General features: G+C 34.7%; 1 protein-coding gene across 3 annotated transcripts in view; it reads right to left on the bottom strand.

The window, feature by feature from the left end:
• Window positions 1-16,980, bottom strand: part of LOC107677287 (RNA-binding Raly-like protein) — a 139,462-nt gene that overhangs the window by 14,553 nt on the left and 107,929 nt on the right. For 2 of the 3 annotated variants that reach the window (XM_016472139.1, XM_016472138.1), the window contains exons 3-4: window positions 4,032-4,107; window positions 229-276 (exon numbers count right to left, since the gene is read on the bottom strand). In XM_016472139.1, coding sequence (XP_016327625.1) covers window positions 229-276; window positions 4,032-4,107 — 124 coding nt within the window. The remainder of the gene's footprint in view (window positions 1-228; window positions 277-4,031; window positions 4,108-16,980) is intronic. The other variant, XM_016472140.1, reaches the window with a different exon arrangement.

Genomic DNA, 16,980 nt, shown 5'->3' with positions numbered 1-16,980 from the left:
TGCAATATAACAAAGAGTGAAAAATTGAAGGGGGTCTGAATACTTTCCGTACCCACTGTATATATATATATACACAGTATATACAATGATATTTGCTTAAAAAAAAAAAAGCTTAAAATAATACATGCTATTTGAAACCAGGAAAGATAATGCACAAACAACTGCTGAAGGACTCAAGTCTTTCAAAATGTGTGCAATCAGATTAATGGTAAATAAATGCATACATACCTATTGTAGAAATCATCCCTGTAGTAATCATAATCAAATTCATAACCACTGAAAAAGACAAAACAAAGGCACAGTGTAAAGTGCAATTTGCTATGTCAGGATGTGATGGAGGACAAATTAGCCCTTTGATTTAGACTTATATTTACAGCTCAATTGATCTGACAGGAAGATTTTACACTTTGAACACTGATCAATTTTTACCTGAGATTTAAATGTGTATAGAAACTAATCAAACATGTGCGACTCAAATAATCTGACAACAATCCCATCCATCAATGCGTTATTTCAACATCCTGCTGACAGACAAATCAATAATATCTTCAGCCTGCAGACAGCATGCAGAGCTCCCATAAACACAGTTTCTCGTCAGTTACAGCAGCAATCAAGCAAACGGCTTCGTTTATTAATTACAGTGAGAAATAGGGTTGTGCCGTTAGACGATAGTATCGTGTATCGACGAACTAATTAATATTAGGGCTTATTGGTTGCATTATTGATTTATTTTTCCACGTTTTTACAGTATTGCGCGTTTTAACCAATCACACACGAATGTGCTGAGCTTATGAATGCAATGGGCAATCAGAGGCGTTCAGATGAGTCATCACTGGAACAGCATAGTATCGTGTATCGACGAACTAATTAATATTAGGGCTTATTGGTTGCATTATTGATTTATTTTTCCACGTTTTTACAGTATTGCGCGTTTTAACCAATCACACACGAATATGCTGAGCTTACGAATGCAATGGCCAATCAGAGGCGTTCAGATGAGTCATCACTGGAACAGCGGAGTTCTGTTTTCAGCGCGCGCTGACTGAATGCTGACTCACAAATTCTCTCATTATAAACAACAAAGTGCAGATCTACGTGCGATGTAAGTATAAGAGATTTATTCATCATATAGTGTAGATTCACTGAGTTTAACGGGAATGTTTTTAAAGTGCCAGGCTGACGATAGGACGATATGAAAATTGAGCATATCGCCCAACACTAGTGAGAAACCTCCCAGAGTTAGACTTGGGCTTGTTTTAGGTCCTGACAGTGAGACAGACACTGTCCAGTTTGTGTGTGACCCCTACTTAGATTTCAACCAGTAAAATTTGAGTGATCCCTTTAGAGCACCAGCAGCACCAAACATCTCTTCAGAAGACTTATAATGTCAACTGACAAGGTAAGCAACAGGGATGCGTCTTCAGTCATTTTTATTTCATGTACAGTGGAGTGCAATAGAAAATGAATGAAAACGCTATTTAGAATTCTTTTAGAGCTTATATTTTCAGCTTGACAATTTGAGCCATAAGTTGAACTGAAAATGAATATGAAGCACTCTGTCTGTCTTTTGCTTTAAAAACAGCAGCACTGGAACCAACATGAATAAAATCTAATAATCAAGTTCTGTAGTATGATTTGAAACTGTTACGAAGAGCATCTTGTGCTTCAGAAAGTCAGAAAGGAGATCATATGAAAAGCGTATTTGATTAGCCAGAAATAGTGTTGAATCTTACATATTTGCTTTTTATGGCAATTTTTTTGTGCTATAGGCTGGCTGAGCATCCTGTCAGGTCAAACAGAAGATGGCATGCTCTCCAGTGTTATTTATTGTAAATCATTAAAATAACAACAAGCTGAGTCTCTCATGAGAATCACTGCACAGTGCACATGTTATCTATTCTTAGGCGTTTTATCCACCAAATTTCCAGGCATCTAAAATCACTTGCACCAATCACAATCGCAAGACAGCTCTATACCTGACATATCATGGGACTTTGAAGACTTGCAGATTTTGAATAGCCTCTCCCTGGTGGTTATTGCATGAATAAAATCTATGAATATTGTACATACGATGAATAAATTCATGAACCAACTTAGGCCTAAGTTTTCCCCTTCTCCCCATACTATCTTCTCAACATTCCCCACACATACACATTTATCCACATATACATCAATATCTGTCAAACCATACATTTAATAATACACATATACATCCATCTCTGTCCGATCATACACAGCCATTATACACATGTACATTCATTTCTGTCAAATCATACCTTACACCTGAGGCCTAAACCTGCCCCTAGTCTTCATCATCTTAGCTTACACACATAACCATTTAGCTCTCTTCCATCACACTCTGTTACATTACTCACAAATCAAAATAAACAAAAAATATTATTTCAGTTCATAAAATAAAATATAACGAATATACGTGTTGCCATATTAAAAAAATAAAATAAATCAGTAAATATTTATAATTAAATATAAAATATGAAAATGTATTTAATATATATTTTTTTTTTATTTGATAAAATTTATTACATATATTATAATTATAGGTTCAATACTCTAAGGTTTCATTTGTTTATTACTCTAAGTTTCCATCACACTCTGTTACATTACTCACAAATCAAAATAAACAAAAAATATTATTTCAGTTCATAAAATAAAATATAACGAATATACGTGTTGCCATATTAAAAAAATAAAATAAATCAGTAAATATGTATAATTAAATATAAAATATGAAAATGTATTTAATATATAATTTGTTTTTATTTGATAAAATTTATTACATATATTATAATTATAGGTTCAATACTCTAAGGTTTAATTTGTTTATTACTCTAAGTTAATGGTAATTTATAAATATATGATAGTTTATTTATGTTTTTCTATTTTACTTTTTAGAGGATAACATGCACTAATAATTAATTGTGTACAACAACATCAGGACAACAATTAGGGATAAGGTCAAACTTAATGCAGTTGTGTATTTTAATATATGTCGTGCATATTATGAATATCCTGTCAACTATAGAAACCTGTTTCGGGTCATCTAACTCATATTCCATTATGGGCATCTCCTCATTTCTTTGACCATTTCATTCCAAACTAATTAACATTCAAAGCTCTTCTTTGTTGGTTTGCTCCGGTTCTACTCTCCTAATTAAGCCTACCTCAGACAACGTAATGGATTGGTTTGAATTAGTTGATTTGAAATGCAAATCAAGACTCAAAAATATAATGAGACCAAGAAATAAAGAATTAAAAACCCAGAATTAGCTAAAGTAAAATACAATCATATAACACAAAAAAGAACCAAAAAAAAAAACAAAAAACAAAAAGCTCAAGTCCTCGGTTAGACACCATTTCAGGCTCACAAGTAATTAAATGATTTTATTATTATTTGCTAAGTGCAAATATAAGGGGGAAAAAGCCATTTCCGTTACATTTATGGACAAAAACAAACAGCGCTAATCCAGTAATTGTTTCACGGTCCAGTCACTATTTATTTAGCATTAGTTAGTATTTATTGTTTGTTACAAAAAGTTCTGAATCCCTACAAAAGCTTGTCAATTAAGGAGTAAATGCCTCATACCCTTTCAAACATTGATTTTTCACTCATTTTCTGCTTGGTTAGCTTTCACTGATGTGTCTGGAGAGCTTTTCGCTTCCTATAAGAGTTCAACCATCTAACCGAACCTGCGAGACACAACTACAACTTCAGCAACTGAACGAATGTGCTGATAATCGCAGGACTGTTCTGTAATCTAAACCTGATAATATGACAAATGTGCTGACGGCTTCACTCAGCCACACCAACCAGACTTTAATCCATTCTACCTTAGCTCTAACAAAAGTAAGAAGAGCGAAAGGATTTCATTTACACATGCAGTATTTTATCTGAAGTAAAATGCACAGTGCAGAATGAGCAAACATTTGTAGGCTATGTATTGTACACACATATTTAAGGACAGTGCCATGTTGTTCTATCTATAAAGCAGCATTTAATAGGAAACACTCACCTATAGACAGCAGTCAGGGGTCGTTTGGATCCTGCTTTAGGCCTGTAAGGCTTCGGCTCTCCGGCCATGTTAATATCTGCAGAAAAACAGAAGAATTCAGAATCAAACACCTGCAGTAATGAGTTCTCATTGCATACTGAGGTCGTCGGTTTTGGTTTTCAAACCACGGCCGGGCAAATTAATCCATGCAACTTCTCTCTGAATCAGCCTTTAACAACTTGAGCGTAGTGGGTAGAACAATGTGGTGCCTGTTTGATGTTCAGCAAATAATTTGGAGCCCTGGGATTGTAAAACACACACACACAAAAAAAACATCCAGTATTCTAAAAATACAGCAGAACTTTGGTTTCCCAAATATCTGTTCTCTAAAACTGATTTTGTGCAATCTACTTCTTGAATAACAACAGAATAAGACATCTATGAGAAATGCAGTCCATTACAAACACAATTCACATATAGCAGGCAAACAGAATTTTTTAGAACTAAACATTCTGAAAATTCATTGCATGCAAATTGCTGATAGTAGCAAACCTTTAATGGTGCAGTGCTAGGTTAGGTAATGTGGTGCAACTGTGTAGTGAATTTGTGTTATACTGTTTTAAATAATTCTAAATATTTTGCTTGAATAGCATGGGCTTTCTTCTATCTTGTAAAACAAATGGCACTAGTTTTGTAACTAATGCAATGACATTCATAGATTTTTAAAGGAATAGTTCACCCAAAAAGGACTGAATAAAGCAACATTATGGATTGAAGAAAACCAAAAACAATGGTTTGAATTTAAAAATGTCTTAATGATTGTTTCTTACAAACAAGCAGCTTTTCACTTCACAAGATTACTTGAGGATTATTGTGATGTTTTTATCAGCTGTTTGGACTCTCATTCTGACGGCACCCATTCACTGCAGAGGATCCATTGGTGAGCAAGTGATATAATGCTAAATTTCTACAAATCTGTTCTGATGAAGAAACAAGCTCATCTACATCTTGGATGGCTTGAGGGTGAGTACATTTCAGTACATTTTCATTTTTGGTGAACTATTGTTTTAAGTGTGGCTTACCTATTCAAATACATTTTGTGGTTTAATTTCAGTACATTTTGTGCACTGTTTATCCATTTTGTGCACTGTGTATATCTTTCAAAGAACTATAGATGAAAACCTGTACTAAAACAAATTAATTTCACTGCTGCAGCAAAAGAAATGGAAGGGATGAATAGGAAGATAAGGAATGCTGAAGCACTTGACCTTGGTACATCTATATATATATATATATATATTCAATTACATTTTTTTTTATCAAACCATCATCCTTGAGCGATAGCACAAAGTACAGAACATCTGTGAGACTTATCTCAACTATCTGACCCACACAACCCAGCACACCTGTCTGCAGCATTAATCACAAAAACACTCATTGCTGCAATTCAAGGGAATTCAGAGGGGAAACTCTGCCATAGAACAGCTTTAAGAAAAATGTGATATGGCTACAGTCACATTTTATACTGCAGCTCTGAAATCTCACACTGATAGATATGAACAGACTGTGCTTATAGTGGTAACAGTTGAGCTGTGAAAATTATGCATCACTTGCCCACCAATGGATCCTCTGCAGTGAATGGGTGCCGTCAGAATGAGAGTCCAAACAAATCCACACCACTCCAGTCCATCAATTGAAATCTTGTGAAGCGAAAAGCTGCGTGTTTGTAATAAAACAAATTCATCAAAGGGTGTAAACTTTAAACCATTGCCTCTGGCCAAAATACTAGACCATAATCCAATAATATCACTTCCTCTTTGTCCTCTCACATCAAAATCCACCAACATATATGCTTGGAAATGTTTTGGCCAGTTTTCGCTTGTAAACGGTGCTTGTGCATATAGCTCTCCTGATTCAGACGAGACATTTCACTGGAGAAAGCAATGTTATGGATAGAGGACTCAACTTGGAAGCAAGTAAAAAAAAATGTAATAAGGGATTTGTTTCTTACAAACACAGATTTTCACTTCACAAGACATTAATTGATGGTCTGGAGTGGTGTGGATTACTTGTGGATTATTGTGATGTTTTTATCAGCTGTTTGGACTCTCATTCTGACCACACCAATTCATTGCAGAGGATACATTGGTGAGCAAGTGATATAAAGCTAAATTTCTCCAAATCTGTTCCAATAAAGAAAAACTCATTTTTGGCTAAACTACTCCTTAACAAATACACTGCACATAAACAAGGATGTTTTGTCATGTTTACAAAGCTTCTTGCGACTGGTGTTACTGGATCAAAACAAGAGGATAAAATTTGGCAGAAAACATTAAACCTTTTCAGAAAGAATCTCCTGTTATTTATGCTGATCTGGGGTAAATAGTCAAGCACATCGGCTGACAAAATGACTCAGACATGGCCTAGCCAACTTCACTTCTCCAAACAGCATGCTTTATGAGAAATCAGGTTCTGATTCCCATTTAATAACGCATTTGTTTGCTTGCTTCAGATGTATGCGGTACCCGTGCAAGGGCATCTGTCCAATAAAGTAGAGAGATGCAAGAGAGTGACGTCTATTTTTCATTTTTCGCTGATTGATGGTAGGCACAGAGGGGATGTAGCTCTGGCCACGAGGGAAAATTTTCATTTATCTGCATCTGTTCGCCGGATTTCTAATGGTTGCCTGGAGACAGGCCGAGTAGAGAGGAGCTCTCCGTGGTTCTGAACCCTGCGCTGGATGAGGGGGGAGTGGATCTCTTTCACTGTTTGGATCGTAGCACCATGAAAGCTTTCCATTGAGACGGGCACTCACAAGGAGACATGTGCGGCATCTGAAACAAGCCCTATTCAAAACCAAGTCCTTATTCACAAACCTTTGTTATTTAACATAAGAAGCATTACAGTGGTTCCAAAAAGTATTCTGATACTTCAAAATGACACAAATGGCATGACATTCGATAAAGTATTCAAACTGAGTGTTATTTGTTTTAAAGAAAGGACAAGTTTAAGTTTAAGCTTAAGGACAGTTTAAGCATTTTGCAAAAATAAGCTTATTCAAAATGATAAAAAAAAGATATACTGTTCAAAATGAAGGCAAAAAGCATCTGGTTGTCAAATGTTAGTGGAACAAGTCCATAGATAATGTGATGAGACAGTCTCCTGTGCAATCATTTTAATCTGAGAGGCGACAACCCTCAAGAAGGAAAAGCTGCTTCTGATTTATTGTTTTGTTTCTGTATATAATGCTCCTTTTTTTCTCTGTATAAAGAACAACCTCCATCTCTCAGCACCTTGTCTGATCTCTTATCAGTTTGACCTTACAAATAAACCACAAACACGGTAGTGTACACGCATTAAAAATAAATAAATGATAGAAGTAACTAGCACAGCATGTCCAGTGACAACTGTCAGTTATTTAATTGAACATTTGCAAAACTATATAACTATATGGATAATCCATCCACCTCAGTGCTCACTAACACAGATTTAGACAGATTTGTGAACAATATTTGAGAGAAATAGGCCTTTTGTGTACATAGAAAAAGTCTTAGATCTTTGAGTTCAGCTCATGAAAAATGGGGTAAAAACAAAAGTGTTGCATTTATAATTTTGTTCAGTGTATATATATATACACATACAACTCAGCTGGGTGCTGATTTATCCTCAGTTGCCATCTGTTTTACTGCTTGCTAAACAGAAGAGCAAGCAGACTGCTGCTTACAGACAACCCTTAATTTTCTTCCAATTAGCACACTGTCATGTCTGAAAGTCACAAGCGTAAGGTACACGCTCACACACCTTAATATAGCCCACACACAAACACACTCTCTACCAGCCATATATATATCCATGTGGCGTCTATTTAAAACCTGATATTCAGCAGGTACACTGACAATTATGTTGATGCATCTGATAATATGACATGAAATGTGATGTACATGTCCATCTTTCTTAGTGTTATCAACAGCAAAACACAGTATCTCATTCTCAACTCATCTACTTTTAAGGTGCTATTCGGAAATTGAACAAAAGATTTATGTTGTACGAATGAAAGCAAGTCACATGGGTTTGGAACAACATGAAGGTGAGTAAATGATGATAATTTAAATTTTGCATGAACTATTCTTTTAACAGAACATGTAGCGACCACGAAAGAGTCCATGGAGAGATTTTCCATGGCTTACTCATGCATTAATTTCAAATTCCTTTACTGACCTAATTAAATGTGGAACATCTGGCAACACTCATCTGCACTTTACTTCTTGAAGTTGTACAGTTGCGTCTACATGAGTTGGTCAGTGAAATGTTAAAGCTCAGCACTGCAGGGACCGTAGGCAGACTGGCCTCATCACATCCTCGTACGAAGCCCTAACTCTGTTGCAGACAATATGATAGTACGATGAAAAGCCAAGACATCAAGCACAAGCTTTTTTTTAAATGAGTAAATAATGAAGCACTGCAGGCGCCTGAGGGATCGGGGTGTTAACGGGCTTACAGCCGGTAATCAGACGCATGCGGCGAGATGTGAGCAGCTAAAGCAAACATAAACATCTCTAGTGCGGGTTGGCTCTGATAATCCAGCCGTATGAAGCGATCATGCCTTTTGATGATAATCTGGCTGAAGAATTTTTCTTTGCACTAAATTAGTTATGGCAGAGTACTCATCCTAAAAAAAATCCTGTTACCACGCTTTGAACCACAGATCAGCAAGAGATTTTAGAATGAAACCACAGTATTCATAGTCCAGCTAGGATTTAAAGACTCTGAAGTTATAATCGTGAGCTGGTGAGTAGTTATGCTGCTTTAACATGATGTGGCACATAAGGGAAAAAAATATATAAAAATGTTATACCGTAAAAACATGCTAATTATTTTACTATAAAATGAACAAAATGAATAATAATAATAAAATTATCATATAATTGATGGTGGAAATCTCTTATAATTATATAAATAATCCTCTATAAGGCAACACATGTACTTTTACAGTAAAAATGTCACCTTACACAATTAAAAACAATAAAAAGATATCCACAGAAGTACCTGCATCAGTGTTGTTATTGTTAACTAAAACTATTAAAAAGATTTTCTGGTAAGTGAAATAAAGGTGAAATAAAATAAAACATAAATATAAGATGAAAAAACTTAAACGGGAATTAGAAATGTTGCTTTGTTAGCTAACTGAAGTACTAAAATTACCAAAACTAAAATTTAAATAATAAAATAATTATTTTTTTAAACCTAAATATATTACAAAAGAGCATACAATTACTAAAATGTAAAGTAAAATGAAAACTAAAAATATAAAAGCTAATTTAAAATATTAATAAATACTGTAATAGTATGAATAATAATAAATTAATACTGACCTGCATATTAAATCACATATGGTACAATATTGTACAAAGCAGATTTAAGTAGTTCGGTTAGCTTGACATTCATATTAGTTAATGTTAATAATATTAAAAAAAACAAAATTTACATACAGTACTTGTAATGTCTTTAATAGTTAATTTCTCTAAACCCCAGCTGCCAGTTTTTAATGTAAATGTAATTGAATTTTGTGGAAGTAGACAACATGTTATAATGGTGCAATTTAGTTCATAAAATGGGAAAAGAAAAAAAAACATGTATTTGAACCAAGCGGCAACCTCCCGCTCTCTCTCGTGAAGCCAACAAGGAAGTGACTTAAACTGTAATTCATCAACTGGCCGCTAGAGGCTGGCTGCAAAAGGGAGTCAATCCCATAGACTCCCCATGCTAAAATGCCCAACTTTACAGCAGAAAAAAACATGTTTACAGCCTGGTTCAAAAAATGATTTTGGTCTATATAGCTAATTTTGCCCTTCATGACAACTGTGAGGGGGGTGAATTTTTTTATAACTCATCCGTTTAAATTATATTAAGCCTTAAAGTTCTGCATAATTAAGGGCGTGGCCACTTGAGTGACAGGTGGATTGCCGCTGCTGTCACCACCGTCGAGCTTAGGTGGGCGTGGCTTCAGCAACCTGCTCCCGCCTCTTTGCCCAGTTTCGATTAGCGCGGTGACGCGCTGCCAAGATGGCGACGGCTGCCTCCGCCCACTTTTGAGCTTCAAAAGCGCTCTTCGGAAATCTACGGGTGACGTCACGGACACTACGTCCATGTTTTTATACAGTCTATGATTTGAACTACAAAACAGATCAAGGACCCTTGCGTTGTGCCTGTTGCTCTAAATAGCCTACATTCTGATTGGCTGGGATTTCCGCAAAATTAAGAGCAAGAATTGCAGATGCAGTGACAGAAAGCACATGTTTTTGTCTTGGGAGAGCTCATTCTTTTTACATTTACAACCCAAGGATACTTCTTTTTTTTCTAATGGATGTAAATCATAAAGCTTTTCCACTCATTCTGTGTCTCCTAAGAAACTGTCTTTGTTTTCCTGTCACTACTGAAATAATCCATCTGATATATCACTATAAGACATCTGCCATACACCTATCTGAAATTTAATGGCACAAACAGGTATAACAGCTGGGCTTTGGGAATTTACAAGACCAGAGCAGGACGCGATGAATTACATGATTAAGTGATGATGACAGATCTAATATAACTCAGTTTAGGATGCAGCTCTGCGCTTAGCTGAAATAAAACCAATTAACTAACAAGAACATCCAGTTTGGTCGGGATTAAACAAACTATAGGAGCATTACTTTGCCATGCAATTTTGGCTCTGTGTATATAAACTTCGTTTGAGGCCAGAGGACATGCGTCTAGAAGGAATTCTTGTGAAATTTAAGCAGCGGTTGGGACCAAGTCCACACTCATCACTGTCACACTCACAGCCCCATTCCTCACGGTCCAGTGGGATGACCAGGTCAAATCCATCCGTCAGATGTGCACTGTGGCTCTGAGATCTATAAACTTGCACTGACAGGGTTATCATAGACAACAGGCCCAGAAGGAACTGTTATTCTGAACTGGGAGGTATCATAAAGATTTTCTAATAAAAATAGCACAAAAAAATCTCTCTATTATTAGTAACTGAGCAGTAACAACAACTCTAGTCTTCTGTTTAGATCATTTTCTTTATATGCATTTCCCCCTTCTGAATGTCATGAGGGATGCAAAGCAGTGTGGGCTGTTCATAAATTTAGAAATTTCTACTTTTAGAATGTGCTAGTTTTAAGAGGCTTATGGGTGTTGAAGATCTCGAGATACAGATATGTATAGCTTGTTTAAAATAAGGTTTGCATAGATGATGCCTGGCTATGTTCACACAGCAGCAGCAGCAGAATACGGTTGTCAGTCTGTTTTCGGATGTCAAATATGGTCACATTAACACATTTAAACAGTCTTGCTTAAATTAAAGTACTACTCTATAAAAATATAAAAAGAATTTGAGTATTATCACAAGATCATGTAGATTCAAATTTACACTGTAAAAAAAAAAGAAAAAAAATTAAAAAGAGTATGTTTTACAAGAAAATATTTTTCTTCAAGAAAATATCTTTTCACTTCAAAATTTCACATTTAATTTAATGTGTTTCTGGCTGTTTCCTTGTAAATAATTGTGAAATCTACTTGCGATTTATTTTTGAAAATTGTTTTACCACCAATTTTTTTCAGTGTATATGAATACAGAAGATCTTTGATAGATTTCTTTGATGATTTTTGATAGTTTCTTTTAAATGGCCCCAAAGTGTGACAGGTTTTTTATGAGTGTAAATGCTGAATGTAGTTTTTAAATTAGCATGAGCTCATTAAAGCTTCATGCATAAAATTACTGTAAAACATCATAAATTAAAAAAGTATGAAAATGAGGAATCAGCAATTTCTTAACCACAATATACGAAGACTATCCTCATAACCAGTGTTATTATGTTATCCGTCATATAGCATTATAGATTTTATTAATATTTTGAATTCATTTTTATTTTTATATTTTCCATTTTAATTTTGGTTAAAGTTTTAGTAATTTTGTTGTGATTGTTTGCAAATATTTGTAAAAACAAATATGTCTAATACAGTTTTTTTTTTTCTATTTTAGTTATTTTAGTAGCCTAAATCAAATTACTAAAATGAGAAATGCTGCCTCTGCAGCTAGCTGAAATAAAACAAAAGTAAACGTTTTTTATATTTTATTATTATTATTTTTTTCAGTTAACATTTATTTTATTTGAGATAAAAAATGTTTAATGGTTTTAGTTTTAGTTTACTACAATAGCCCTGCTCATAACACATATTTTATGTGCACAATATCATTGTGCAACATGCATCTCAAGAGGTTTAGTTGCTGCTAATGGATTACCTGCACCGATAGGTCATGATGAGGATGACGAGGAGGAGGAGGAGGAGGAGGAAGAGGAAGAGGAGCAGGACAATGAAAAGTACCATTAAGAGAAATCTGTCTCTGATGGATATTAATTTTCTCAATTGATTCTGGCTCAGTGTAACATTAGAGGAGAACCATGACACTGATCACACTCATTTCAGCAACTGAACGGCCAAAAATATCAAAACACAGTCATCATACTGCAATAACACATAATAGAGTTGCCAAGGGTTTCAATAGGAAGCAAATTCACACATCAGACCACTTCAATCATGGATTCAGCATTATGAGGATGTCTTATCTTTCAGATATAGATATGACAGGAGCCTGGAGTCATGTGTATCACTACTCATGCACAACACTGACAATTTGCCAACATGCAACTGAACTGAACAGGTGAGACTGACAGAAAGGACATGGAAAAGATACAAACATATATACCGTTCTTTAACTATTACTATGCTTTCTATGCTTATGCAAATAATGCGAAATACACTGAATGCAAAACAACAAATTCTCAAAGTTACACTGATGGTTGTAAACTCACACCGGTGATTTCGACGTTTCCCTTTAAACATAGACATTCTGTACGGCTCCAGCTTGACGGCTTGAGAATCCTGCTCGCGCGCGGGAAGAAGAGACAGAACCTCCGAACCTCAGCCGCGATTTCGCACAAACAGATCTGTTTGGTTTTTCCGAAGGTGAGGAAACGAGACTCACTATCACAGCAGACGCTACCGGGGTCTAGAAAGGGTCGCTTTTCTATCTAGATCAGATACTGCTCCAACTACGGAGAAGGTTTGTTAATTAATATTCATGATCCAGTCGTTAAGAATTGGACGTCAACCACGCGACGTCAGCACTTAATGCTTAATATTCGAGATAAAATATTTGTCATTGGAAGGTTACTACGGAACGTCAGCACGTTTTCATTCATATTCATGAAGCCTTCGCTATGGTAGGATTTGCAATTTCAACAAAACACTGGATAACTGATGACATTTCTGCAGTTTAACAGAAGCGCCAATTAACAATATTTGTATGCACCCATTTAGATAGTAGATTATATATATATGGACGTTAAAAGTAACAATGCCTGATGATTATTAAAATGGCTAGGCTAGTTTAGTTTTTGTATAGTATCCAGGTATCGTTTGTATGCACCTAATACCTGCCGAGTATTAACAAAACACTAATAGCCTATGAGAAATTAGCTTTATTTATTTATTTATTTATTAAAGACAAAAACCCCTCATATACAGTTTAAAAGATTAAAAAAAATATTCAAGATCGCACAAAAATATTATCTAGTTTTATTTTGGTACTGCATTCATTCATTCATTCAGTCAATCAATCAATCAATCAATCAATCAATCAAAATTACATTTCAGTTTTCAAATTCATTCATTCATTCATTCATTCATTCATTCATTCATTCTTTATTATTCTTAGTTTGGGGCTTTTTAATTTTCCTGAATATTCTACGTAGTACTTCTTTCATGATAACTTAAAACATATTTTTAATTAATTTAATATTTATGTGTACAGTTTGTATTTTAAAGTAAAAAAAAAATATATATATATATATATATGTAATTATAATAATAATAATAATAATAATAAATAAATAAATATATATATTAGGCCTACAAATATTACAAATATAAAAATATACTGCAGAAATGCAATTACTGCAGTCTTAATTACACTTGCATTTCTCCAAAATAGTTTTTTTGAATACATAGTTTGAAGAAGTTTCAATGAGTGTCTCATAATATGGAAGCATATCTGCATGCAATAATATTCAGATATAGTATAATTGCCTATGTTGATGTTCAAGAAAGCAAAAAGGAACAATCCCTGGCAAATATCTAACAAAATCTCTGGACTCTGGGCTCTGATCAAATATCTCATCTGAGTTTCACAGAATAAGCAAAGCAAAGCTTCCAGCATCCAATTTCATTACAAACTGGCATCACTCTCTCCTTACATTCAGGATCATTAAATGTGATCCAAGCATTTCAATCTTACACCCAAATGTATTTTGTGCCTAAATTTGCATAGAGTTGCATAAAGCCCTCAGGTTAGGTGCTGGGACCAAATGTGATGCAATCATGCCTGCTCTTCCCTAAAAACACCCCACAATTTTCATCTCTGTGAACCAGCTTGATTATATCACGATCATACAGTATTGTTATGTTTTCTGCTGCAAGGGACTGCGTTGTTAAGGAGACAGAGAAAGAAAAAGCTCAGTCCTATCCTTCTAATAATGTGTGATTTATTCAGTTAGCTGTCAGTGCATGGCTATCAGTGTGTGGGTTGTTATGACCAAAATAGCATCGAAATATACTATTCAAAATCTGACTGCAGTGAGAAAGATACCAGAACAATGCTGGCAATATCTGCATATCCTGGCCTACTTTAAACATCATCAATTACTGCTTTTCAAAAGGCAGGAGCAATGAAGGATTTTCTACAATGTCCAAACATATCTGATCTTATTTAAAAGAGCATTTTATATGAACATTTTGAGGACAGTTGCGGTTTATCTTTTAACAGAAGTGAAAACAGCTGTGACTTAAAACAAGTGAAAATAAAGAGGGGTGCAAATTAATGCATGTCTGGGCAAGTCAATGTTATATTTTGAGAAATATCTTATTGTAAAGAAGCGTTTTGGTGGTGTGATCTGTCTTCAATTATGTATATTTAGTGTCCACAATTACATACATATCAAACATCTGCATAGCATGCATGTATGCATGTACATGTAGACAATTGCTTTATTAGCAATTTGGAAACACAACAGCGCCATCTTTTGGATAATGCAATGCTGCTGCTCTTTTTTAATACCTTCTGATTCTCAAAATATTTTGTCTAGTGAGTCTTAATGATTTTAAGGTACTGTTCAATCCATGTGCATATATTAGATTTTTTAAATGTATTTTAGTTAATTTCATAATTTGCTTATCAAAACATTTACATGACGTCAAAAATTCCCTCGTAAACAGTTTTTATTTATTTATTTATTTACTTATTCCAGAACTTCTCAGTTTGTAGCTTTTTAACATTTCCTGTATATTCTACGTCATACTTCTTTCATGAGAGCTTAAACTGTGTTTTCAATTTATTTGATATTTTATGTGTACAATTTGTATTTTTAAATTTATTTGAACAACAACAAAAATTAATAAATAAATAATGTCTGCAATCCTCATTGCAAATTAATTTGCTTACTGTCCTCATTGTACCCGACTTTATCTCTTCCACACACAAAACAAGTTATTTTGCAAAATGTATTGGCCACTCTTTTCCATACAGAATTGGTGCAGTCAAGCTCCAAAAAAAAAAAAGACAAAATGGACCATAAAAATATCATTACACCAACCCAAACATGTAGATGTCATCTGTATTGAAGCAGATTTATTTCATAATTAAACTGTATTAACTACATGCAGCAGAAACTGACTACAGAGTTATCCAGACTACAACTTTTTTCTCATACGGATGTTATTCCTGTAGAGAAAAAGCAGTGCAGTAATGCTTAACATTCATATTCACAGTGGAAACGTCCTCTAAAAATAGCCTGAGTTTCTTTTGATTGTTTATTTATATGTGAGAACTAGAGACATTAAAGGGCAACTTAAATTAGCTTAATGCTTGTAAATGGATAAAGTGATGATATATGGCTGATAATAGCCTCATAATGGGACAGAGAGTTCTAGAGTGCACAAAATCACATTAGAACACTGAAATGCCATTTAAACAGTCGTTGGGGTCTGACTGATTTAATGGAGTGTCATATCGCTTGCAGAGTCAGTCATCGGACCACACAAACGCACACAACCACACACTCAAATACCCTAACAAATAATGGCACTGGAAAATAGTGAAAGCATCAAGCATGGAATCCTATTTGCTGAGAGAAAAAGGCGCCAGAGAACATTTTATTTCTCTTTAGGGGTCCTTCTCGATAACCTCCATTCTTTTCCACCCAACTGGGATGCTTCCTTCAAATAATAGAAATCATAATGAAGACAGTATTGTTCCCTATTGCTCAGTTCAGTGGAGCTGATATCCAGCATGATGGCACACAGTCCTGGATTAATGGAGTGTGTTTGATGGATGGTACATTGCAACGCACTACAGTGAATGACAGTCTCACCACAACGCAGAAGGAGTGAAGAAGAAAGGTAGAGATTTAGACTAAAGGCAGCTTGAAGGAATAGGTTATGCTAAAATCAAATCTGATTTGGGCATATATATTCAAACTGCAGAGTGAGAATGTCTATCAAGTATATCTTGATGTTTATGGATTTGGATCTTTTGTTAGAGAGGACAGAAGGCTCTGAGCACCTTAATGGACTGTCGGCAGATTGAAGTTAAAGTTATTTGAGGAGATAGACGGTAGCATGTGACCTTTAAACATAAAAAAACACAAATCAACGCAAGACAGGACTAGGATTGTGAAAAGGCCATGAGAGATAGAAATTGCAGGTGAAAGAAAAGAAAAATAAGGGGTAGAGAACGGGGAAATATATATATATATATATATATATATACTCCTATGTGTGTGTGTTGCATATTAGAATGACTTCTGAGGGATCATCAATTCAGCTTTGGAATAAATATTTCAAAATACATCAAATAGAAAAC

This window comes from Sinocyclocheilus anshuiensis, unplaced genomic scaffold (assembly GCF_001515605.1).
Source record: "Sinocyclocheilus anshuiensis isolate Anshui unplaced genomic scaffold, SAMN03320099.WGS_v1.1 scaffold392, whole genome shotgun sequence".
Lineage (NCBI taxonomy): Eukaryota > Metazoa > Chordata > Actinopteri > Cypriniformes > Cyprinidae > Sinocyclocheilus > Sinocyclocheilus anshuiensis.
Note: the sequence above shows the minus strand (reverse complement) of the source record. Positions and strands in the feature narration are given on the sequence as shown.